This window comes from Acomys russatus, chromosome 31, assembly GCF_903995435.1.
Source record: "Acomys russatus chromosome 31, mAcoRus1.1, whole genome shotgun sequence".
NCBI lineage: Eukaryota > Metazoa > Chordata > Mammalia > Rodentia > Muridae > Acomys > Acomys russatus.
In genome coordinates this window covers 13276367-13302669 of record NC_067167.1, presented here as the reverse complement: position 1 = coordinate 13302669, position 26303 = coordinate 13276367, and the positions used below count along the sequence as shown (strand labels likewise).

The 26303-nt window shown below is 38.1% G+C and overlaps 1 protein-coding gene across 5 annotated transcripts in view; it reads right to left on the bottom strand.

Moving 5' to 3' along the window:
- Nucleotides 1-26303, bottom strand: part of Anks1b (ankyrin repeat and sterile alpha motif domain containing 1B) — a 1021560-nt gene that overhangs the window by 764439 nt on the left and 230818 nt on the right. For all 5 annotated transcript variants that reach the window (XM_051139823.1, XM_051139820.1, XM_051139819.1 and 2 more), the window contains exon 9: nucleotides 13087-13230. In XM_051139823.1, the coding sequence (XP_050995780.1) occupies nucleotides 13087-13230 (144 nt within the window). The remainder of the gene's footprint in view (nucleotides 1-13086; nucleotides 13231-26303) is intronic.

The following is a 26303-nucleotide window of genomic DNA, read 5'->3' as shown; positions in this document are numbered from 1 at the left end:
CTCAGATATATCTATTACATTATTTCCACAGGTCGAATGCTACAAATTAAGTACTAGTGTTTACAGGGAAATGTGTGTCCTGGCAAACAATGGTTAATGATCAGAGAACTAAATAAATAATACAAATGAATGGTGTTGAATTACAAGGTCTGGTGGATACCAACATGGACATCACGATTATTTCAAACAAGTATGGAATCTAAGCTGGCCCCTTCAAAAGGTTTGTACAGAAATTATAGGAACTGGTAAATTATCTCAAATATCACAAAGCATTTGGTGGGTTAAGTGTGTGGGACCAGAAGGGCAGACAGGTAAGTTGAGACCCTATGTGGTTGACATGTCCATAAATCTATGGGAAAGGGATCTCTTACAACAGTAGGATACTCAGATTAATATCACTGCAATTACAGAGACAAAGAATGATGAATCTAGGGGTGAAATAGTGCATACTTCTGGGGAAGGTAATAAAATGAATAATCAGGAACAACCTCAAGTTATGCCCATTGTCCAAACTCAGACAGATACTGAGTTTTCAAATTTATAAGACAGTCCACTGCTAATGTACCAACATCCTTGCCTCTAAAATGGATTTCAAACAGCCCTGTGTGGCAAGAGCAGTGGCCCTTAACAAAAGAAAAATTGCAGGTGCTTCAGCATTTAGTACAAGAGCAGCTGGAGGCTCAGCATATAGAAGAGTCTACTCACCCTCGGAATTCCCCTGTGTTTGTAGTAAAAAAGAAGTCAGGCAGCTGGAGGAGGACAACAGATTTGAGAGCAGTAAATGAGATAACCCAACCAATGGGTCATTTACAGCCTGGAATCTCTATACCTTCCCTGTTACCTAAGTCTTGGCCGATAATAGTAATCAATTTAAAAGATTTTTTTAATGATACCTTTGCATGAGAAGGATAGGGAAAGGTTTGCTTTCTCAGTACCTACAGTGAACAGCTGTGGTCCAATGAAGAGATACTACTGGAAGGTACTCCCACAGGGAATGTTGAATAGCCCCACTTTATGACAAAATTTCATTCAAAGACCATTAGAAATAGTTCATAGGCAGTTTCCTCAATCTATGATTTGCCATTACACGGATGATATTCTGTTGGCTGATTCTGATTCGGAGACTTTAGAAAAAAATATTTAAAGAAGTACAAGAATTCTACCATGCTGGGGATTACAAATTGCTTTAGAAAAAATACAAAGGGGAGATTCAATTACTTATTTAGGCTGTAAGATAACAGAACAAAAAATTAGACCACAAAAAAGGTACAGTTCCATAGAGATCAGTTGCCAACACTAAATGATTTTCAAAAATAAATAGGAGATATTAACTGGTTAAGGCCTACAATTGGACTAGCTACCTATGAATGAAGTAACTTATTTCAAACATTACAAGGGGGTTCAGATTTAAACACTCAAGGTGTCTAACAGCTAAGGTGGGAAAGGAGTTAATTTTAGTAAGGGAAGAATAAGATTGAGTCAACTATCAGGGACAGATCCTGCAAAAACTGTGGTGGCTCTTACTAGTTCTGAAATCATGTCACTATGGGTAATTAATGAAGATTGTCAAAGGGCCTGTAGCAACTATTTGGGAGAAATTAATAACAAATACCCCAAAAGCAAACATATACAATTTATATAGAAAACTAATTGAATCCTTCCAAATATTATAAAGAGGACACCAATACCAGGGGCACCTACCTTCTACACGAAATCAAATAAGATGGGTATGGCTGTTTGTAGGTCTGATAAAATGACTAAAGTGATCAAAAGCCCATTTACTTCCAAAAACCAGAATTATACGCAATCCTTATGGCACTATTAGATTTTCCTGAATCTCTTAATATAATCACTGACTCTCAATATGCAGAAAGAGTTGTTCTGCATAAAGAAACTGCTGGATTTACTTTAAAATGACTACATTACTTATAGAACTGCAACAGATCATCCAGAGTAGAAACTAACCCTTGTATGCTATTCATATTCGATCCCACACAGGTTTATCAGATCCATTGGCACAAGGAAATGAGGAAATCGACCAATCATTAACAGGGAATGTTCTCAAAGCTTCAAAATTTCATGAGAAACATCATGTTAACAGTAAGGGTTTGAAGAAAATGTTCCCTACCACTTGGACAAACAAGCCAGAGAAATAATTAACAGGTGTCCTACATGTTCGTTGTATAATCAAAACCCTTTACCTGCTGGAGTTAACCCTAGGGATACAAAAGGAAATGAAATCTGGCAGATGGATGGGTTTCATTTTGCCGAATTTGGAAAACTAAAATATGTACGTCATACTATCGACATATATTTGGAATTTAGATGGGCAGCTGCCCTAAGTTCTGAAAAGGCTGATTGTGTAATTACTCATTTATTGGAAATAATGGCAATTGTGGAAACACCTGTACAAATAAAAACTGATAATGCTCTTGCATATGTGTCCTTTAAGATGAAGAAATTCTTTATATGTTATAATATTAAATATATTACTGGTATACCACACAATCCAACAAGGCAGGCAGTTGTTGAAAGAGCTAATCATACCTTAAAAGAGATGCTTATTAAATAAAAGAGAAGGGCAAAGAACCCCAGGGACATATTAAATAATGTTTTGTTGACTTCAAATTTTCTGAATGTTGGTGGTGAAGGGACAACAGCAGTGAGAGACATTGGGTTATAGAAAAAAAATTGAGAAATTAGGACAATCAATTTACTATAAAGATTTATCGAGCATGGACTGGAAGCCTGCAGAAGTTCTGAGGCAGGGCTGGGGTTATGTCTATATTTCTACAGGGAGTGAAAAATATGCTTGCCGACAAAACTTATAAAGATTAGATCTGATCAGCAAAGACCTCTTAGTAAATAATACATGGGTGCGTTTGTATAGCAAGGGAATAATAAGGGATACCTTTCTTACAGCTTGGATATTACAGCTCAAACAGATGTATAACATTGATGGCTTACACCTGCTCAAAAATAGGGCAGACGTTTATCATTAAATAATTTGTACACCTTGAATATTACACACATATATATATATACACAAAAGTACTTATACTAATACTTATGAAAGTTTGCTTAATTTCAGAGCCAAAAAAAAACAAAACAAAAAAAAAAACCCAGATAATTATGAAGACAAAGCAGGTAGCCCAGGCCTTTCAACATCAAAGACTACTTCAGCTACTGTTTCCTCAAGAAATTGCATGCATATCACCTTTAAAAAGGGTTAGTCCCAAGGACTGATCCAAAAAAGACTGGGCAAAACAGATACAGCTAGCTTTTGCAGCACTTGGTCATTATCTTATTTTTCTAAGGGTACCCAAAAGATTTTCCCCCAAACAGCAAAAAGTAATTTTGAGAGAACGATGCTCCCATTCCCAATAGGTGGGGTGGTGGTTGTTGGTGGGTTGTCAATGTTCATTTTTGCCTAGGGGGGGTTAGTTATAAGCTAATAAAAGTTTCATTTAGTGATTTCTTTCTTCTATCCTTTGTTCTCTCTTATCTTTCTATCTTATCTAACATTAGGGGAAAGGGGGGGCAAAGAAGGGAAGATATAAGGGAAGGATATAAGGGAGGATATAGATTTATAGAATAAAAAGTAGATTATTGAATCTACTAGCCTCAAATAATTTACATTGGTACTTAAATATTTCATATTAGTATTGTAGATTGATAAAAATTTAAGATTTTTTTTCCTTTTTCAGCTTTTGCTTTATGTATTGTATATGGTAAATTAATGGAAACTTAAATTGTAATATTATATGTTGGTAGAAATTTAAGATCATTTTGTTCAACATTTATTTAATGTGTTATACATGCACAACTTATTTGAAAAGGTGAAAAATAACTCTGGCTGGTCAGAGATAGAAATTGATAGTTGGTCACTTATAAATCTTACTAGATACTAAATTACTTAATTATAGAATAAGCTCTATTTAGGTTTTTTTTATATGGTTTTAAAGGGATAGATAGATGATGGGTAGAATAGACCATCACTTCAGAGACCCATGGGAAATGGCATTCAGTAATAAAAGGCTTTCATGACAGAGAGACATCCGTTCTAGGCATCGCCTCCAGTCTAATTATGCGGGCATCAAGAAATGATAGTGGCAGATAGCCACTGGTTTGAAGAATTTTACTTATCTCTACTGCTGATGACAGAATGACCATCCACTATAATCAAGCTTGATACTGAGACATTCGCTGCCCAGAGTGTAGGTGGACCAATCCTTCAGGATTCCTGCTTCAGTGGAGTCTGTGAGATGCTTTGGGCTGGCTGACTGAAGTCGTGATACACCGATGATAGAAAGAAACTTGTGACAGTCCAGAAGCAGTCTGTCAGATGCTTTGGGCTGGCTGGCTGAAGACTGGATGCCCTGACAATGGACAGTCAGCTCTGTCCTGTCAATACTTTTGGAAGTTGCTTGCCTGCACTTCCTTCATATTACGATAGTTTTTCCTTCTGGGGTCTCTGATGCGGTTGAAGACTAGATAGTCACAGTCTTAATATAAGTTTAGTTTTTTAAAAACCCTTTAGAAATTAGGATAGAATCAGTAGCATAGAACAGATAGTGGAATAATTTCTCAAAAATTGTTAACTACAAATGGTCCTTGTAAATGTGACTTACTGGATAATTATAATTATTTTGTTGTATATAGCTTATTTTATTTAACAGAAAGGGGGAGATGAAGGAGAGATAACCATGTTTTTTCTTTAGATCACAAGTTGGGGATTAGAAAAAGACTTGTGAGAGAGTAGGTGATGTTTATCCCCTTAGAAGTCGAACCACCACCACCGTGTGGGAGAGATTGGTTGTTTACCAGCTGAAAAACGTCCTTGAACAAATTCTGAGAGGAGGTATAAATGTGAGCCAAAAACAGGAGGCAGGGTCTTTGGAGACTTGGGATAGTTTTGGCTGTTCATCACTGCACTTCAATATGCTCCTAGAGAGAACCGTTCGAGGGAAGGCTTCGGGGCTCCAGGCACCAGCTGAGGCTCTGGGTTCCGGTTGCTCCAGGTTCCAGCAGAAGAAACCCTGCTGATTACACCAGGAGAATTGTTCCTTGGAACTGATATCCTTACAGTTTCGTTGTTGTATTCTTTAATCTCCTTTTCCTATTGTTTAGGTTAGTCGGGTTATAAGTGAGGTACTCTCGGTTAATAGGTTTGTAATAAAACATAATTGCTAAGAAAACTGAGCCTACAAAGACGTAAAGTGACTAATCTCTGAGGTCCAACAGTTCATACTGGGGAAAGCTGGCAGTCCAAAGAGTTATTTCTGTTTCTAGGGATAGTGAAATAAGAGTAGATGGCTTCTTGAAAGGTTACTGGTATATACTTTCACGTGGACCAAAATAATAACAGTAACAAGAGCTACCATTTTTTGAGGCCCTGCTATGGGCCAGACCTTATTACACATGATTTAAACACATTCTATAATTTTTATATCAACCCTTCAAGTTAGTATAAAGTATCTCTTTTGAAACTAACTAAAGAGCAACAGACAGCGTGGACAGCAATATAATGATTGAAAAAGGCCACATACCTAGACAGTGGCAAAGCCAAGGTTTCAAAACTTAGCTCCTTTTCATTATACTTTGCTTTTCCCATTTCTTTACAATGTACAGCTGCTTCCGTAGCATGAAACCAAACCACATCTTAAAATGAAAACAGAAACCAGCTGTGGTGGACACCCGTAAGCCCTGCACTCTGGAGGCTGAGCTACAAGAATCAAGATGTCAAAGCCTGAGCTGGCTACGGAGGAAGACCGTGGCCCCCCAAAACCAAAGGGCAGGATAGAGCATCAGGTGTTCAACAGGTAAAAAATAAAACAGCCGCAGTGTAAGTCAAGGGACAGTTACTATGTGACTCAAATAGCATGGAGCTAGAGAAATGGATCGGAAGTGAGAGAGCACTTAGGACCTTGTGAAGGACAGGACTCAGGTCCTAGACGCTACGGTGGCTCGCAACCACCTGCAACTCCAACACAGGAAATCCGATGTCCTTTTTCATGCTACATAGGCAATAAACGTGCATGGTATACATTTGCACATATGTGTGTGTGCGTGTGTTTAAGGGAGCACACCACCACACGCACACACAGATGTGTGTGTGTGTGTGTGCGCGTGCATGTGTGTGTAGCATCTTTATTCCCTTTCAAAAAGGAAGAAATAGTAGATAAAGGGAAAGCTGTTAGCTAAAAGTAGTTTGCAAATCCAAACAGACAAAGACCACTGGATTTGCAACCTAGGGAAAATACTGTGGAGTCCAGCCCTATCCCTCTTTCCCTTCCTGTTTCATGTTTGCACATGTTTGCACCTGAGAAACTCTGTAAGCCTGTTTCCTGTGTGTAGAACTTAGGGGATAAAATGTTTTATTTCCTTTTTTCCCTCTGTCTCTCCCTTTATATTCTGACATTGCAATATTCTCCAAAGCGTTGGCGGCTTACTATGTACACCACTCACATTTTCTGATGGTTTCTTCTCTGGGTTGTGTTTGGGTACCTGAGGAGACCTACACATGACATGTCTAATCTCTTCAAAAAGCTATGTAATTTAAACACCTCAAGTGTTCTTTCATTTCATTTTTGGTGGTGTTGGTGTCTTATTTTACTGAGGCAGTAGAAGAAAATTGTGTAGGCGCACCTTTGGCCCTCTCTCCACTATACTCTCTCCTGACAACAAATCTCTAAACATTATCATCTCTTCAAATTTGGAGGGCTTAAGCACATCCTACTCATAAATGCTGGGTTACTTCTTAGTTAGAAGTTCTATGCCCAGCTTATCTCTTACCTCTTACATTCACTGTGGACAGAGAAAAGCGATCAGGCCATACCTTCAAGTGAATGACCCAGATTTATCGCTTGTCAGTCACCTGCACACCACTGCTGCTGCTGCTGCATCCCACGTGTCTCTCTTCCTTCCATTTTGGAGGATGTGCTTTTCATTACTTCCAAGAATTTACAAAAGAACCTTTAACATCTGCGTGTCCACCAACATCCTCTTTTTGGTGAATCATTTATTCCATAAGGTACGTTTCCTCTAAGACTTTCCTTGGATTCTTCTGAATGCTAACTTGTAGAGCCTTTAGCATGCATGTTTCTACAAGCATTCCACTTACAGTCATTTAGGTATTCTCTAAGAAATATAGATTTCTCTCTGTGTTGCCAGTTTACGAGCTGTAATCAGCTGGACGTTCGATACTTAACTATCTCTGTTCTAGAGAACCTAGGCTTGAATATCCTCTTGACAATTCTTCTAGAACTTGACCCAATCTCAAAGCCATTCCTATTTGGAGGTGGGAGCATTTTTATAAGCAGTACTGCCATTCCAGGTGCCAAATCCTTAATAATTTCCTAGAATGGCCATTGCAAAGGAGCACACACTTAGCAAATTAACAAAATGTGAGCGTATGCTCTTAATAGTTCTCAAAAATCAAAAAGTCCAATACTTCTAATTGGACTAATTTCAAGGTACTGGCAGGGTTAACTCCTTCTAGAGGCACTACAGGAGTGGTTCTCAACCTCCTGACGCTGTGCCCCTTTAATGCAGTTTCTCAAGCTGTGGTGGCCTCCATGCATAAAATTATTTTTATTTTACTTCATAGCTATAATTTTTCTACTGTCATTAACTGGAATGTGATTATCTGTGTTTTCTGATGGTCTTATGTGACCCCTGTGAAAGAGTTATTCAATCCCTAAGGGAGGTCGCAACCCACAGGTTGAGAAATGTTGCTCTATGGGATAAATCTAGTCTCTGCTTCTCTAGCATCTAGAGGTTGTTTTTACTCAGTCAATGACTGTATCACTGTGACTTCTCCAAGCATCATATTTTCCCTGTCTTTGGTCCTCCTGCCTTCGTCTATGAAGGCCATTGTGATTACACCGAACCTCAACTCAAGATCCATAAGTTAACTGTGTACAAATACCTTTGTCACATGTGTGATACAATGTACATGGTGTGAAGGGTAGGAAAGTGAAAATTGTTCTGCAACAGCCGTGTTTATTATTAATGGGCCTACATTAAAATGTTTACCGCATTTTTCAGGCCATATAACACACTTTTCCCCCAAAATTGTGTGTGTGTGTGAGGGAATTAGGGTATGCTTTATGGTCCAATTGCTGTTTTTACTGGTTTTTTTTTTCCTCTAAAAACTGGGTGCATCTTATGGTCAGGTGTGTCTTACAGCCCGAATAATATGGTAGTTGATAGCCATATCCTACACATCTCACAGAAGTAGCATCTTGTCATCCTCACCTGGCAGTCGTTGATTCTATTAAAAGTTCCAACAGGAAGAGCTCAGCAGCAGAACAGTACCGAGCCACAGAAATTTCCAAGGCTATTGCTTGAAAAAGAACCTTGATGGGTGATTATCATTCAGAGGGCCTCATCATATTACAGTTTTATTATGGGAGGGATAAAGTTAAACCTCTCTGGTAAAACTGTTAATGATCCAGAGCTGATATCCAAAGGATCATGTCAATTTTAAGGATGTAAAAATATAAAACTCAGAGACGTTCAATGAATAAGTGAATGACATGAATTCTAATATAGAAGACAGCATCATTTTGTGAATAGCTAATGACTAGCCACATGGAAATCTGCTCCAAGAGCAAGAAGAGAGCCTCTACGTTCACATGAAATTATTCGTACTCCCAGGCAGGTTCAACCAGATTTTTATTTTGCCATCTGAGTTTCTTACACATGGAAGTGAAGGCTAACAGGGTAGTTTTCAAGAACCTTCAAGAATTTCAAGCAAATTTAATCAGATTCAGAAAAGTAAAGGCACATTTGTCAGAATGCTACATGTGATGGTTATTGGGTCAAGTGTTTCCTTTGGCCAAATCATTGGTTTATAAGATCTTTGTATCTCCAGGGTCTACAAGAGATGTGTTTGTGGTTTCTACAGACAAAATAACTCGGCGCCGCCTACAAAACCCTAAGATAAATATTTTCATATTTGTTCATGACAGAAGCTACCTCAAGAGCATCAGTGTTTCTATATTTTAAGAATATAAATTAGACAACACCCAGTGCTATTATTCAGTTGCTCCTTTCTTTAGAAAAAGGAGAAGCACTTCGATGTTTAAGGTGTCAATTTATTAAATGTATACTAGTCTTGTTGTTCTTGTTCATTATCAAACAAATAAACTATAATTCAAGTGGAAATTTTGGATGCAAGGACTTTGGAAAGCTCAGTAAGGATAACTGTGAATGAGCCCCTCATTAAGTAAAACAATAATGCTCATAGGACCAAAATAACCATATATCTCAGCATGGAAGAAACTGTGTTCACCTGTAGAAGCAAAGTTTCAATAGTGATTGTTATTGGCGTGCTATTATGAATAGTAGCATGTCAATAGAAATATGATAGCTACTTAATTGAAAATATCTACAATAACTACCAAGGTTCCTCAGACTCTTTAAAAACAACTTGACAGCTGGTAAATAATGGAGGACAAATATGATACTCAAATCTATTTTCACTATATAGTCAGGGCAGCGTCTAGGTAAAATCTTTAAAATAGCACCGATTTTGTGGCAAATTAAAACAAAATATATATATATTGGCTGTAAGAAAATATATTGCTAATAATTACAGCTTTATTTTTTCCTAGTACTATTTTTTTAATAAAAATAGAGACTATCTAGATGAAAATAAAAACCACACCCCTACAAGATAAATACCTCACTGTATATAAGCGCATGTCCAAACACAGATATGGATGATTTTATGTAAATTTGATATTTCTATTACTAGTTTAAAATCTGTTTTCATTTTGTTCTACAGCTGTCAACAATAAGGAGCTGCCTAATCATTAATATGGCTGCAGATACTCCATAATAGTGTTCCAAATTTATTTAGCCAATCTCCTATTGAGGACAAGAAACTGGTTTATCATGCTAATTTGTGGCTATGCTACAATAAACATTGACGAGCCTCTGGTATTCTGTCCACCAAATTCTCTAGTTGTCTTTAAGGCATAAAACACCCAGGACTAAGAGTGTTGGATAAAAGAATATATATAGTACATATATGGAAAACAGCTTCTAGATATGAAATGTATCGGATGCTTTAATTGTGAAAATTCCAAAGTTATATTGTTGAGAAAGTGTATTTAATCATAGGTTACTTTGGCCAAAGTACCAAAAATGGAAAGAAAGTAAACACTATGATATTTTTACAGTAAAAAGAAAATGTTTCAAGTGGTGTATGTTGGTATGTGATTTCGTTTCAATCACATTTCATTTGATGATGATGCCACCCCGCCCCCCAAGAAGTTTGAGAGCAATCTCACTGTCAGCTCCTTGCAAGTAGGGACCCTGAGCTCACTGCAGAGTGGGCCCTGGATAATCACCGAGAAGATGGCTAAGGTCCCTGTGTATTCCCTACTTTCTGTCTCTGGCTTCAGCAGAAATACTGGCTTCCCGACTCGGTGTTTTCTCAGAATTTATGTTCCTTTGGTGATATGTATTATCTCTTCCTGCTTCTAAGCAGAAATCGGCGTGCTCATCACAAAGTTCCCTTAAAGTTCCGAAGCATACATGTCCTCTCACATCTTAAAAAAAAAAAAACTGCTGGTAAATACTGAATAAATTAAGGACAAGTAATTTTTAAAAGATTTAAAATGTTATTTCTGGGTGGCTAAATCGTATGCTCAGAAAATCCTCCATAGTGAAATAAAAGCACTGAGCTTGAAGATGATGCAGGTTATACAATATGTAAAGCACAGGCAGGACTGGCGAGATGGCTTGTCAGATGTGGTGCGAGCCTACCAGCCTGGGTTCTATCCTGGAATCTATGTAAAGGTAGAAGGAAAGAACTGACCCCTCAAAGCGGCCCTTTAACCTCCACACGTGCATAACGACACGTGCACCCACACATACCACTACTAATAAATACAATTGAGAATATATATGTGCGCATTAATTGCAAAACTACAAAATCCTTTCACATACTTTTTGAAGTCATAAATCAATAAGCACATATATGACTCATTTACATGTGCACACATGCTTGTTAAAGAAGAGCCCATGAACAATAGTATCCAGATACACACAACGTACATCTTCAAGAACTTATATGAGAAGAGCAATAGTAACAGTCCCATTTCTGGAATGCTGGATTAAATCCAATTTGAAAAAACACTTCATCACAAGTACATTTGTATATTTAATATAGAAACAATTAAAGTCCAACAAGAACACCGTTTAAATTTGGCATAGTAGTTATAAAAAGCAAACGATCAGGTAATGGTTTTAATATAATAATATGGGGTAATAATATGAACACTTAGTCATGTGGTTTACATATTGGGAAAACAGAAATAAATTAGATTTTGGGTGTACATCCAAAACATAAGGGTGAAATGTAGTAAGAGGAATTATGTTAATCACTAATAAGGCAGTTATATGAAAACTAGGTATTAACAAGTGAAATCTAATATAGAGTCATATCTGTTTTAAAGCAGCGAATTAAAGAAAAAGTAGCTCTGAAAAGCTTAATTATTTTTATATTACAAAGTACACAATATACCTGCGTACATGCATACAAACTAAGAAAACAGAATAGCCAAAGATTAGGAACACTTTGTGATAAATGTAGCTACCAAACTATTAATATCTAGACCATCTAAGAAATTTATTCAACCAATGCTGGTCTTCACAGACAAATTGCCAAAGAAATACCCAGCATTTAAAAAATTGGAAATCAGAAGAAAGGTACTACGAATACTTAAAATATAAAAAATAAAAAACTCCTTAGAGCAACCATTAATAAAGCGTTGACTAGCCAAAAAATGGTCATAGTATTAATGATTTGAGTGGCAGGATATCACAGCAACAGCTTTGATAGTTTATGTTGTTCTAAAAGCCCTACTTTTTAAGATGTATAGCACAAATAATTAAAAAACAAAATTTTACAAAGTCTGGAACATTACTAAAAATGGACAAAGATACTAATTATCATAAAACTGTTCATCAGAATAGGATGCTCATAAAACAAAAACTTTTGCTTTTTCCTTTCCCCTACTCTTATAAATTGTTATGCTGTGTATGAAGACCTTAAATGAAGATATGCCCACAGGTTCACCCACTGTTCTGACTATAAGAGCTTCGCTGATGTGGTCCACAGACACTGAATATCAATACACTGATTTTCCATCTTCACAGAGCTCTTACTTAGTCCACTATTTCCTAATAACAAATTATATGAAGATCGGAGAAATATTTTAAAAGTCCTAGGAAGAAATTTTTAAATGCTATATATCAAGTGAAATACCCTACTTAGCTTTCCAGAAAGCTTCTTATTGAAATTTGGAAGGCTATGACCACAGCATCTGTGGCATGACCATAAGAAAAGTGATGGGTTCTAGACACAAGTGCAAAGCTAGACAAACTGGATTGACACACGCTTCTAGACAAAGTGACTTTCATCTGCCCCAGATTACTTTTCTACCGATCTTCAACATAGTTGTTTTAACATAATCTTCATCTTTATGAAATTCATCTTTTCATATGTAGAAATATTTTATTGCAGCTTAAAATTTCCTAACTCTATTAATTTCTAAAAACCGGGGCCCATAATATAACAAAGCTAACTTAATAATGAAATGTTTACAAATGTATAAGCAGTATTTTAGTGCTCTATTCTCATTTAAAATTAATTCCCAGTGGGACATAGGATATATTCATATTATTCCATAATGCTTTCATTGTGCTAAAAATGTATGCACCACTACCAGTGTTTTAAAAGGACCTTAATATACCTTCCTTCAACTACAGTTTTAGATCACATCTTACTACCTGTAAAAAATATTGTTCCTTTTAAAAATGACATGTATGTGGATTATGAACATTAAAAATTTATAAATAGGAAAACTTATAGTATCATAACCAAAATTTAAAAGCATAAAAAATCACATAAATTCACTGCATGCTTCACTGCGTCACGCAGGAAGCGGACGAGAAGAACTCACAGAGGGGACTGAGGGCTACGTGCATTTCTGAACGGAAAAGACTGAATCAAACAAGTATGTGACCGTCCCACAGCTTTGTTTTACCTTAATAAAAGCAAACCTTTACCTGGGCAAGCATGGGAAAGCCAAGGTTCCTACATCCGTTGCAAGGAGTCAGTGCTTCCCAAAGTCCTGTGGGCCCACAAGGGTTTGGATCCTCATCCTCTTCTTCCACTTCTCCTGGTGACAAATTTATTGTAGATGAAGTTCTCTGAAATCAAATTTATATTATACCAATATATTATATAAATGTCATTTATACAATCACAACATCAATCAAGTCACATAACTGACTGGCTTGTGCATCTTAGCAAGTTGGCTGACTCAGCAAGCCTTGGTGATCCGGCTGTGTCATCTTGCCAGGCCAAACACACGCTTAATTCAATTTAGGTTGAAAGCAAAGAAAGTGGGTGAGAAATGTAACTGAATGAAGTTTGTTATCCTCGGGAACAAGGCATGATAATGAGCCGAGAAAATATGTGAACAGCAATAAATGAGAAAAGTTTTATGGTTTGTCAAGAATTTAAGTTTACCCATAGAATTAACGAAAACGTAGCAACGAGGCTAATATGAAATACTTAAATAAAAATAGGAATTACCTTAAGAAAGGCTTTATGGGGACACCAAAAGTAGACCCCAGGAAGTCTTTATGGTATGCACAACAAGGATAAATAATACCTTTAAAAATTTACAAGTAGACTGCATACAAACTTACTCTTGCTATCTCCCAAGTCCCACTGGAGTGACTGTACCAGGTTTATACAAATTCATAAGCTATGAGACAAAGACGACAAGAGAAACAGAAGCAGATGAGAAGGTACCGAGGACACGTGTGGACAATGACAGGGGACTTCTGAGTAAGAGACGGGGAGCTAGCCGGGTGGCGCTCGCCTTTAATCCCAGCACTCGGGAGGCAGAGGCAGGTGGATCGCTGTGAGTTCGAGGCCAGCCTGGTCTACAAAGCGAGTCCAGGACAGCCAAGGCTACCCAGAGAGACCCTGTCTTGAAAAACTGACGGGGGAGGGAGGGAGGGAGGCGGGGAGCTATTAACTAACAGACTGACAACTGGAAGGAAAAGCAGCTGCACGAATGAATGGCTGGAGAGTAAACGGTACTAAAACAGGGCATAAACTCGGTGCCAGAAGGGCTACGCCCTCGCGCCTGTCTCCTCACCAAGACAGCTGAGTTAACATCTGTTGGCACACAGTAAATGAAGACTCTGAGCTGACCCACTGCTTCCACAAGTGCCGCAGAATCTACGATAATTAGGCTGCATTTCCTAGGTAGAGGATGAGAATTCTCTGCACCTCCAAAACTCATGTTGGAGCTCAATGCACACTGTGAGCAAAGTATTGAGAGGGTTGAAACTTTATCCAGACATGAGTCTGGAGGTAGGGACTTGACAAGATGTCTAGTTGGGGTCACTATCGCGGAGCATTCTGGTGAGAGAACATTAGTGGATTCTTAAGGAGAGAGACAGAGCTGAAAGGAGCTGCCTGCATACTGCCCGACTCTTGCCATGTGCTTTGTTCTGCCTCAGGACCCTCCAGGCAATAAGGCCACTCCCAGATATGGCATCTCAGCCTTACACTACCAAAAATGAGCCAACATAAACCCCTTTTCTCATCTAGCTGTATTGCTGAGTAATTAGTAACAACAAAGGAGACTGACAACCTCTCTTAAAAGGATTGTCTGGGACAAGCAACAAGGAAATGGTAGAGCCGATGTTATTATCAACACTATGAAGCCGACCCCTCAACTGGTGCACTAACAAAACATTTCTTAGTGGTTCAGCTATATATAAATAATGGCTGTACTATATTTTAAGAAAGCCTCTAAAAAAAAAAAAAAAAACCTAAACTTTTAAAATTACATTTTTCCTCAGGTGAATAGAAGATATATGAAACGAGAATAGAAGATTATCAAAAATTACACAGGTTGCTACATAAAGAAACACCACGTACATAATACAGAAGTAAAGACACGCACTGTGGTGGAAGAACTGGAAAAATAAATCCGAGGAAATTTCACAACAGATAGAATATAAAAAGAAAGTAGAACTTAAGAAAACGGGGGCCATGTCTCAAAAAAAAAAAAAAAAACCGTCTCAAAGAAAGAAAGAAAGAAAACTGGGGGATTTTTTTTTTTTAAAAGGCCCAAAACTTTAACGAGAAGAGTTCTGCATCCATTAGAATGAGAATATAGATGAAAAGACCAGGGAAATGATGCAAGAAACATTTTAGGAATTAAAGAAAAAGTCTATTACCAGAGGCCCTGCTGAATGCTCAGAGGACTGGATCTTAAAAACACATATGTACACAATTAAAAAAAAAAAAACAACAAATGCTGTCATGGATGTAGAGAGAGGGAAACACTTAGTCACTGTTAGTGGGAGTTCAAAATGATGCAGCCACTATATAAATCAGTGAGGAAGCTCATCAAAAAGCTGGACACAGATCTACCTTGAGATCTGGCTGCTGTACTCCTGGGCCTATACCCAACGGACTCTAATTAATCATTCTAGAGACATGTTTGCTTACCCACATTCACTGTTGCTTTATTCACAATAGCCAGGAAACAGAAACACCCTAGATGTCCATTGATGGACGGATGACTAATATAACTGCGGTATGTTTATATAATGGAATATTATTTAGACGCAGAAAATGAAATGATCGTATATTCAAGTAAATGGATGGAACTGGACATACATAGTCATTCTGAGTGAAGTAAGATCCAGACCCAGAAAAATGATCAGTGCATGTTTTCTCTCATAGATAGATGCTAGCTTAGAACCCTTGGATATTTGCGTTACATTCGAAATAATCCATAAAGGTCAGTTAAGGGCCCTGGAGGGAACTACTAAGAGAAGGGAGAGAGAACAGAACGGCGTAAAGGGGGGAAAGATGAGTGATGGAACACAGAGGAGTCCATGGGCTGTGGGGTGGAAGGGCAGAGTACAAAAGGGAATACCAGATGCGTTAATCCTAGCGCCTGGCCTTTATAGTGCTAGAAGGTGCTGTAAGCGCTGCAAGAAAAGAAAATTAAGCATCAGCTTTACGCGGCTGTGGACCCTGTGAGCTAACCCTGATAAGATATGCCCCCTGGTGCAATACTGGCATGAAGGCAATGGAAGCAACCAAGCACTTTCAGAATGTCTTTAAGGCCTCATCCACAAGATGGAACTAATACTTGGCACCGTTATCAGGAATAGGAATCTGTGGCCAGACCTGCAGCTGGACAGGTCATAGGTCAGAGAGGAGAGCATACCATTCTTCTAAATGGACATAGTATTTAACTAACTCCAGGTGGCTTATAATTTTTACCTACAGTGCCTCTCTCCGATCTCATTAGAAAAGCTTCTGTTTGCAGTATGTGGAGAAAAACAGGGACCAACAACTTACCAGGATGAAGAGAATAAAAGACTGCAACGGAGCTTGGGTCTAAATGATATTCCTATGACGTAGAGCATTCCCCCAAGGCTCAGGGGGATCGTGGGCAGTGAATGAGTAACAAGGAGATCACTTTCTAAGCACAGTGGGGCAGTTACAAGGCCACGCCAGACAAACTCTAAGCAAGGAGCAGGAAGGTAGGCACTAAGACCTGCCCTTGCCTTAAGAGCTACTGGCACCTAACAGCGGCTGGGGACATCACTTCCTCTGAGTGTGTGGTGCCTGGCAGGGTGGCCACAGTCCTGTGGATGCCCATATACAAGAGCACATGGGCAGTACAAACTGGAGCCAATTGGTTTTTCTTTCTATTTGTTTTGTTTTTCAAGAGGTTGGGTGTGTAGGGAAGGAAGTGTATCTGGGAGGACATGGGGGTGGGGAGAGAAGTATTAACAAAATACATTGTATGAAATTCTCACAGAATTCACGAAAATATTGTTGAAGTATTTCTTAAATTAGAAAAAAAATCAATTTTATAAAGGTCTTCAGAATGCAGTGCTGAGTGAAATACTGACGGATCACAGTTATTAGGGTTAGTAAAGATATTTGATTATAAAGCTGAAGATGTTCTTTTCTTCCCATTATAAATGAAATTGATTTTTCCCTACACCCACATTTTACCTTTTTCTTTATCTATTTCCAACCACTAGAAAGTAGTACAATTTAAAAGTCTCTTAATTAGTTAGTCATTGTCCCGCATTATACTTACTATGTGGTTTGTAACATTATGGGACCATTTTGTGTTAATTATTTTTATCCACAAAACAACCTTTCCCCCTTGCTTTATAAACAAGGAAGCTAAGGCACAGAGAACTCAAGTAAAACCCAAGGTCACAAAACTGGCCAGTGGCAGAAAACAAGTTTAAGCCCAGACTGAAGAACTCCTTTAGCGTCAGGATTACAAGGCCTCTCATCTTGCACATGACCATATAAATATCAATAAAGTGCATAAATAAGCTGTTGTACTATACCTGAAACAAAATATGCATAGTTTAATGTTTTCATTACATCGTGGCATCCCTCGGAACATTCTGTCATCTGTAACAGCCAATGAAAATTTCTATAATTTGGTACACGTCAACCCATAGTTTCTTAAATACATATTTGCTAATGAGCAATAAGAAGTATTCATCACAGCAATCTTTTACCCTGAGGACCCTCTATCCTGTGAACTATAAAACATTAAGCTAATGGGTGGAACTAGAAAAAAAATCATCCTGAGTTAATTCAGATCCAGAAAGACAAATATGGTAGGTATTGGCTTACACATGGATGTTAGCTGTTAAGTCATTGATAACCAAACTTCAATCCATATGACCACAGAGCTTAGGCAGAGAGAAAAGGACTATAGGGAGGGGTGGATCGCTCTAGGAAGGGGAAAAAGACAGTAATGAGTGAACGGGGGAGGGAGAGATGACACTGGAATGGGAGAATCAAACTTGGAGGGGCAGGAAAAAAAGAGGGAGAGGAAGAGAATACAGGAAGGGACAGTAAAACTAAGAGCCACTTGAGTGGGTATATGGAAATCTGATACAGTAGAAGCTTCCTATAATATATACATACATAGAAGTGCTCTATATTAATTTGCCAAATAGCAGAGGAGATAAAGCCCCCAACTGAACAGCTCTGGTTACTAAATGAAGTTTCCAGCACTGGGAGTGGGTTACATCCAAATGGGTTGTTGGCCGAAGGGAGTCCCATGGGAACCACCAAACAATGCAGGCTATTGCCAAGGCTATCAGTGGCTCTCCCCAACCTGATGATAACACTCTATTACTCAATACAACGTCTATACAGCTCACTGGACATGGGGAAATTGAACTGGTACCTACCTAAAGCCCTCAGCACTAAGGAAATAGTATTCGTGGGACTTGAAGGTACTGTGCATTCTACCAAAGAAAGATTGTCAACACAAACCCTTCAATCTACAAGAGTGACCTGTCTGTAAGATACACTGGCACAACAGTGGCACAACAGTGGCACAAAGCTTGTGGGAATGACCAGCTAATATCTGATTTGAGTTAAAGCCCACTCCGTAAGATAGAACTTATACTCAATGCTGCTTGTGTGGGCAAGAACTTATGATTAAATGGGCCAGGGACCCAAGGGAAAACTAAATACTATTGTTAAGGGACATAGCAAAAAAAATGACTCCTAGCAACATCCCGCTATAATCATAGCCCCATGCCTTGCTCAACCATCGTCAGAGAAGCATCTTCTTGCAGTAGAGGTGGACAAATACAGAGAGCCACAGTCAGACAACATGCAGAAAGTGAGAGATGTTGGAACACTTAGCCCTATTTCTTCATCAAATCCCTCCCCTCAAAGCTCAGGGTGCTCTGTGGAAGAGATGGCAGAAAGAGTTTAAGAGGCAGTAGGGCTGCAGAACACAAACTAATCAAGGCTTTCTAGACACTACAGGGTTGTCACATATATGACTTCTCAAAGACTATGGCAGCACTCATAGAGTATGCATGGGTCTGCACCAGACAGTGTCTTAGAGCTAAGAAAAGTAGACACATACCCCTATACCTAAACCAGTTGGTGGACACTTGCAAATGAGTAAGTTTTCTTCAAGGGAATCTTACTGGGGAAACAAATCAGTCTTAAAGGTAGACCCCATGCGCAGCAGTAGTTGGCCAACACAAATGAACTCGACAGCATCTTGGAGGATTCTCTGTATCATAATTAAGGAAATTTTTTTCTATCTTACAGGTCCTTTGCACACATATTACGGATCTCAGGTTGGGTTTTCATTCCTGAGTGTGCAAACATGTGTATCTATCTCTGTGTCTATATGCATTTCTTGTGATTTTTTTTTCCCCTTTGGCTATTTTTCTTGTTTGGTTGTTTGGATTTGATTTATCTTATTTGATCTTATTATTAATCTTTAGATGCTTACTGGTTTTCAATCAGGAGACAGAGGGCTGTGGATCTTGATGCCTCAGAGGGCAAGTGTAGAGGAATTGAGAGAAGTAGGGGGAGGTGAAACTGTAATCAGAATATACTGTATGAAAAAAAACTATTTTTAAGAAAAAGAAAAGTAAATTTAATCTAATAACTTATATATTAGATCCTTGGTACACATACACATACACACATGCACATCTACAAAATAATTAAAAATTTCAAAGGCATCTCTACCACTAATTTGGTTTCTTGGTTTGGCCATCAATAGGGATCTCACATGGCACTATATAGTGTTACATACCCAGCTAAAATCTGTCAATGTTCATAAACCAACATTTTACTAAATTGCTTATTTTTTTTTTTTTTTTGTTTCTGCTAATGGTCCAGCAGTTAATATATCCAATTATGTAGTTAACTTCTTATGTACATATTTTTTCTTTTTAAAATGTCTGTTTATACCTCATCCCTGTTCATAGTCTCCAACTATTTCCCACTGAGCAACGAATAATGCAAATTATTTCATTTATCTTAAAGGTGGTCAAATTACTCTTTAGATTTTTTTTACTCAAACTGGAATTAAATTTAGAGTTCTTGTTTGCTAAGCAAATGCTAAGCAAGGGTTCTTCCATGAACCTATCCCTTCCAGTACTGTTTATTCCATTTACTATTTGCCATTTGTTGGCAGTTTGCCATTTCTAAGTGATTTGGGGATGGGTTTTCTTTTTTGCTTCTTTTTTGTTTATGTTTCTATACGGTATATTTTGATGATGTTTTCCTCCCCCCAGATTCTTCCAGCCTCTTTAACCATCCAACTTTAGGGTCTCACTAAGTGCCCAGGCTGGCCTTGAACTCATGTCATAAATAGCTGGGATTACAAACCTGTAGCACCGATCCCCTCCTCTAGCTTTCTCACTTATTTCATTATATTCAGTGCAGACTGTAGTCAAGTGGAATTGTTTAGCTTTGCCTGATACTTTTATCCACGCCTCCTACCTTACTTCTCTATTCATCACATAGTGGAGGTTAAAAATAAAGCTTCTATAATTAGTCCTGGATTCAAGTTCAAATCGTATAATTTTCGGAGTATGTGACCACTTGCTTGACTTATTTATACCATGAAAACTAACACTCAACAGCTCTTGTTCCTGCCAGCCCAACGAGTTGTTGGATACAGAGGTGCTTGGCCTGTGGTAACGTTTCAATACGTATTAACTCTTACTTTAGCTAGTATTTCCTTATAACTCTATCGATCCAAACATAGTTCAGGTTTTTGTCCTCCATGTTAAACATCTGCAGATCTCACAAACAGGAAGTGTGTCACTCTGTTCTGCATGTCTACAGTTTCCTATATGAGCACATGTTTTATGGCATTTCACACACATCGTGACGTGAGGAACGGCTCAGTGCCAGAACGCACTGGGTTCTTTGAAGCCGAACAAGTAGACATTAATTCCCAGATCTGAGCCTTCAAAGCTAAGTGGCTGCAAGCAAAGGCTTTAATCCCATTAATCCTCACTTTCCTCACTTGCCAAAGTAGGTACAATAATAATTTCCATCTTTATAGGGCTATATCAGGATAGAATTACTTCCCTGACTGGCACATAAAATAGCCATCCCTGATCATTTTAAAATCATAAACATGAAAGAGTTGCAAGTGCACACAGGATCTCTAGCGTTTACACACATATACAAGTGTGGCTAACCTCCCTGTTCTTAATTTATTTGAAAGAAAGCATGGCCTTTCTCATTTTTGTATAAACTTAATTAGGCATTTATTAAGTAAAGTAGTGGCTGAATGGACTTTTATTTTAATTTTACTACATATAAATCGTATTAAGGGCTGTACATAATTGTATCACAGATACCATGACTGATACTTCCATTTTATTTTATATTAACCATTACAAGTGGCTGTAACAGAAATGTAGAAACATCAATGGTTTAGCACTGCCCTCTAAAGTCAGAACAGGAATCTGCAGTGTAAAACTGCATTTTGAAATATATATATATATATATATTATTAATTCTTTGAGGATTTGGTTTAACGTTTTGATCCTATTCACTCTTCCCAAATGTTCCCGATTCACACCCTCCCTTTCCATCCATCCACTTTCAGTCCTCCTTTTTTTTTTAAGAAGAGACTATAGAGCAGCAAATGCCTAGTCCTATGGTTCTTATAGTGTTCCGCACTCCCCTTTTGAGATGAGCCCCAAGCCTTGCTATGGGGACTGGCAAGGTCCTAAATGGGGGATGGGCACCCCGTGCTTATTGATCTCTATGCCTTATCAGTTGCAGCTTGAGTCACAATCTCCACCTGCTGCAAATAAAGCCTCTTTGGTGAGGGGGGTGAGAGCAACACTCATCTGTGGACACAAAGATGAGTATCTAGAAGGCAGTTGCTGATTGTGCTGGTTTAGAAAATGCGGGTTTTCCTCTGGGTTCCACGGCCTTGCCCGCCTCAAGGGGTCAGCTAAGTTGACAGTGTCAGCCATGAATCTCCTCCTGTTTAGTGGACAGAACTAGCCGCATTGTATAAAAGGCATTTTGGAAAGTCTTTTACCAAACTAATTATAATCATACACATATGCATATATATATATGATTACATATAATATATATATATATGGGGAAAACACATGAACACATTTAAACTCAGAAGGATTTCTTTCTTTCAAATGCCTTTGAAACTTTTTTTACTGAACACCTGCATATTTTTAAAGTTCTAGAAGGAAAAAGATGTAAACTCTACAGAAAATAGGTCTTTATGTACTCTGAGCTTGTTCTCTTTATTGGTTACCACGAGGTAACTATATGGGAGAGAGGTTAGGACAACTTTGTACTGCTGGGCAAAGGGAAAAGGAGCCATAACACATAAATATCGTGGGGAGACAGGTTTAAATTCAATTAGAGAAAAACAGGATCGTGGTAATAAAATAGCACTGGAGACAAGACTTCCCTTCACAGTGTACCTGTGCGTCATATAAATTATGTGAATATAAAATACACTTACCAAAAAAAATACACTTACCAAATTATATATATTGGCACTTAGCAATTTATAACATGCTTTCGGATATAGGATAGCCCAATAAAGTAGGGCAAGATTTCTCCCTATTTAAAAAGTGAATAAACTAATGTCCAAAATATTACACAGTTTACAAGTTCATCTTATAAACAAAGCTCTTGAAATTATAAATTTTTCCATCTGTTCTAAGCCTTGCTGAGAACCAAGCCACGCTGAACAAATGTCATCAGAATTTTTAAGATCTTTCTCTTTACAGGTTGGCATCTATTTGATTTTATTAAAGAACACTTTCAAGTCAACCTGTGTTCTATTCAGATTTCATCAGAAATCCTAGAGGAATGAGCATTATCATCATCACCACCATCATCATCATTTTGTGGTTGAGGGGATTAAGCCCAAGAACCTCATGTACGCTGGAAAATCACTAGCTACATCTCCAATCCACCCCTTAGTTGTCACCTTAATCGCTTTGGGATACATTATAGCATTTCTACAAATAAATATGGCAAATTTTGTTCACATAGTCATCTATCAGGTGTTTGTATTGTTGCCAGCTTGGGGCCACCATGAAATAAATTGCCATGAACAATCACATAATACATGTGTGTGTTTGCTTCTCTTGGGTAAAATATCCAAGATACAAAGCCACCTAGAATGTGTCCCTTATGAATCTGTTTTTGTGAGGTTTGAAAAAAGACAAACCTGCTAGAGTAGCAGAGAAAAGATTTCTGGAGTTCTAGGTAGTGATTTTGCAGTTATTGGGATGTTAAATGTCTCCTCTGCTTGGAGACCATCCACTTACACGTATTTGTGGCATAGTGTTAAGACATGCACAAGTATTTATTGTTTGTTTGACTTTTCATTGTTGATTCATATGAATAAATACCTACTATATTCTACACAGATATTCTGGTGTTCTTTGGGTAATATCAAAGAACTCCTTGGTTTATTCACAGCTGCAGATATTCTCCTATACTCTCTTTTGATGGTCTTAGAGCTTTGCTCTTGCAATGTGATCTTTGACTGAAATGGCTGCCATGTTGGGCATACTTAGAGCCCAAATGGGGTTCATTTTAATTCCTTATATGGGTTGAAATTGTTCCCTCTTCAATAGTTCAAAACATTTGTTTGTTTCCCAATTAAGAGCTCTGAATATATTTTTTATTTTTAGTTTTTTATTTGTATGTGGATATGACGTGTTTGTGTATGTGTGGTTGTGGTTGTGTTTGTGTATGTGTGGTTGTGAGTGCAAAGCATATACATGTTCGAGTCTGTCTTTGCCTCTTCTGTGTTTCAGGTGAGAAAATCTTGTTGCCGTTCACTGCTGCCTTCTAGTTTCAAGGGAGTGCTTTGTCTATCCCTCCCGTCTCACTACAGGAACTGTGGGAGGTTACACCCAATGCCACTTTGCCTAGCTTTTGCTCCATGAATGGTTTAGCCACTGAGAAATCTCCCCCAACTCCCTGCAAGATTTGTTCGCTTGTTTTTAAACCAAATAGCCAGCACTTAACTTATAAGCAAGAGGACTGGGGTCTGGATCACAGTTATGGTATCAAACTAACCATCTTTCTGAAATATACTTGTGACCAAACTAACCATCTTTCTGAAATATACTTGTGATCAAACCAACCATCTTTCTGAAATATACTTGTGGTGCATAATCTGTAAAGTAGTGTGTGGCTTGATTTATTCTTAATATTGGTATCATTATATTAAATATTTTTGGTACTATGTTTCTGAGCGCTACTGATACAGAACACTTCATGTGGTGGTGGGTGCTTTATTATCACAGTAACAACAAATCATACAATAAGTTGGGAAAAGCCCTCGACTTTTATTTTCTATGAAGACTTTTTTACCACTGAAACATCTAAGCCTGAAGTTTCTCTATCCATTATCATACTGGGTTAAAAGACAAGACTATGTACCATGACTGAAAAGAGAGTAGATTGTAATTATAAATCAATCTTTTTGTATGTGTGTGTATGTATATATACAGATTCTATGCTGATCAAGTAAGTAATTTTCATAATCTGTGAAAGGAAAGGGATGGAAAAGGACGTAATTATATTTTAATTTAAACAATAAGTCATTAATTTTGAAAAGATTAATTTAACCTTTACACTAGAGTTAGCTTAACTCATCCCTAAGACTTAAGTTTCCTGAGTGGACCAGCCAGATCTCACCAGTGGGCTGGTGGTAATGACCATTTTGGACACTTATGAACTCTGGCAACTTTTATAATAGCATTCCCTGGTGTTTCTCTTTCCAATGAGGTTTTTTTTCCCCTGTCTTCATGAATTTTTACTCTATGTCAGTGGAGGTTAATATTCTGTTGTAATTTAACGACAGTTTTAGGCAGTTTCCAGCTCTCGCTCTCTCTCTCTCTCTCTCTCTCTCTCTCTCTCTCTCTCTCTCTCTCTCTCTCTCTGTGTGTGTGTGTGTGTGTGTGTGTGTGTGTGTGTAGCTCCCTTCTGTATGTTCTTCTGTCTGAACACTGTAGATGGGTGAGCCTGCCTAAAACCCTAAGACTATGTACCTCCATCTCTTTCCACCCCCCTTACAATCTTTTAGGATCTTGTATCTATGCAGAAAACAGTAGCATCTGTTGGTTCAACTATTGTAGACAGCCTTGTTTTTCAGTGCACTTTGACAATGGAAATTTTTACGTTTTCAATTTTCTGGTAGTTTACAAAAGTAGTGGTTCCATGCCATTATCACTCCATGCAAATCTGACATGAATAATTTTTGTCAAATAAGACATATTATTTATACCTGTGCACAGCTCCCCTCATTGCTTGCTTTCTGCTGGCTAGGTCATACCACTTCTATTTTGAACAAATCCTTTAATTATGTTAATATTCACTTTCTTCTTACTGAAACTCCACATTTGTCACTTGAAATTAGTCATTTCCTTTCATAGTCATGCTTTTGCCAATTTCCCAATTTCTAGAAAAATTAGTCACCTCTCATAAACTAATATATCCTAAAATTGGAAGTGGGTGTGTCTCTGACTCCTTTGCCTGCTCTTGGGACTCTCTTCTTCCTATTGGGTGCCTTGCCCAGCCTCAATGTGATAGCTTCTGCCTTGACTCATTGAATCTTGTTTTGTCCTGCTCAGTTGTTGTCTCTCAGAGGCCTATTTTCTGAAGAGAAATGAAGTGAGGAGTAGATCTAGGGAAGGTGGAAGGAGTGGAGGGAGTGGTGTACTGTATGAGAGAGGAATCTATTTTCCATTCAAAAGAAAGAGAAGAAGAGAAAAAAAAAAAACCAGAAAGCAGTAAGTGAAACCTTCTTTTTTTTAACAACAACAAAAGTATTACATTAACCTGGACTTACTGTGAACAGAATTTCACCACCACTTAAGCTTATTTTAAATTATGTTATTTATACTTTCTACTTCAAACAAATTCACTTAAATTTCTTAAATATTCACTGATCAGAAACAGAAACAAATAGCTATATTATAAAAAGCACGCTTGTACCTCATTTTGTAGGAAGGAATCTACACACAAATACACACACACACACAGCTCAAGGTTCGTTTGTGTTGTGTTAACACTTAATCTAGATACAACGTAAACCCTTGGATAATGGAAGAGTCAGTGGTGCTGTTGTGTGCACTGTCTGCCTGCTACTGAGAGCGGAGACAGTGAGGAGAGAGGCACCAGCAGCAAGAGTCAGAGACAAGGCTGACCACCTGGCTAGGACATGGTGGACACCGTTTTCCCCTCCCTATATAACGTGTAGGCTAAAGGCAAGACAGAAGACAGGCGTTTGGGATGTCTATCCACTTTTTTTCAAGATCCCATGCTCTCTGAATAAAGCAGTCTCAAGATTCAGTTCCTAGGCTGGAGAGATGGCTCAGCGGGTAAAAGCTTTGTCTGTCCCTCCAGAGGT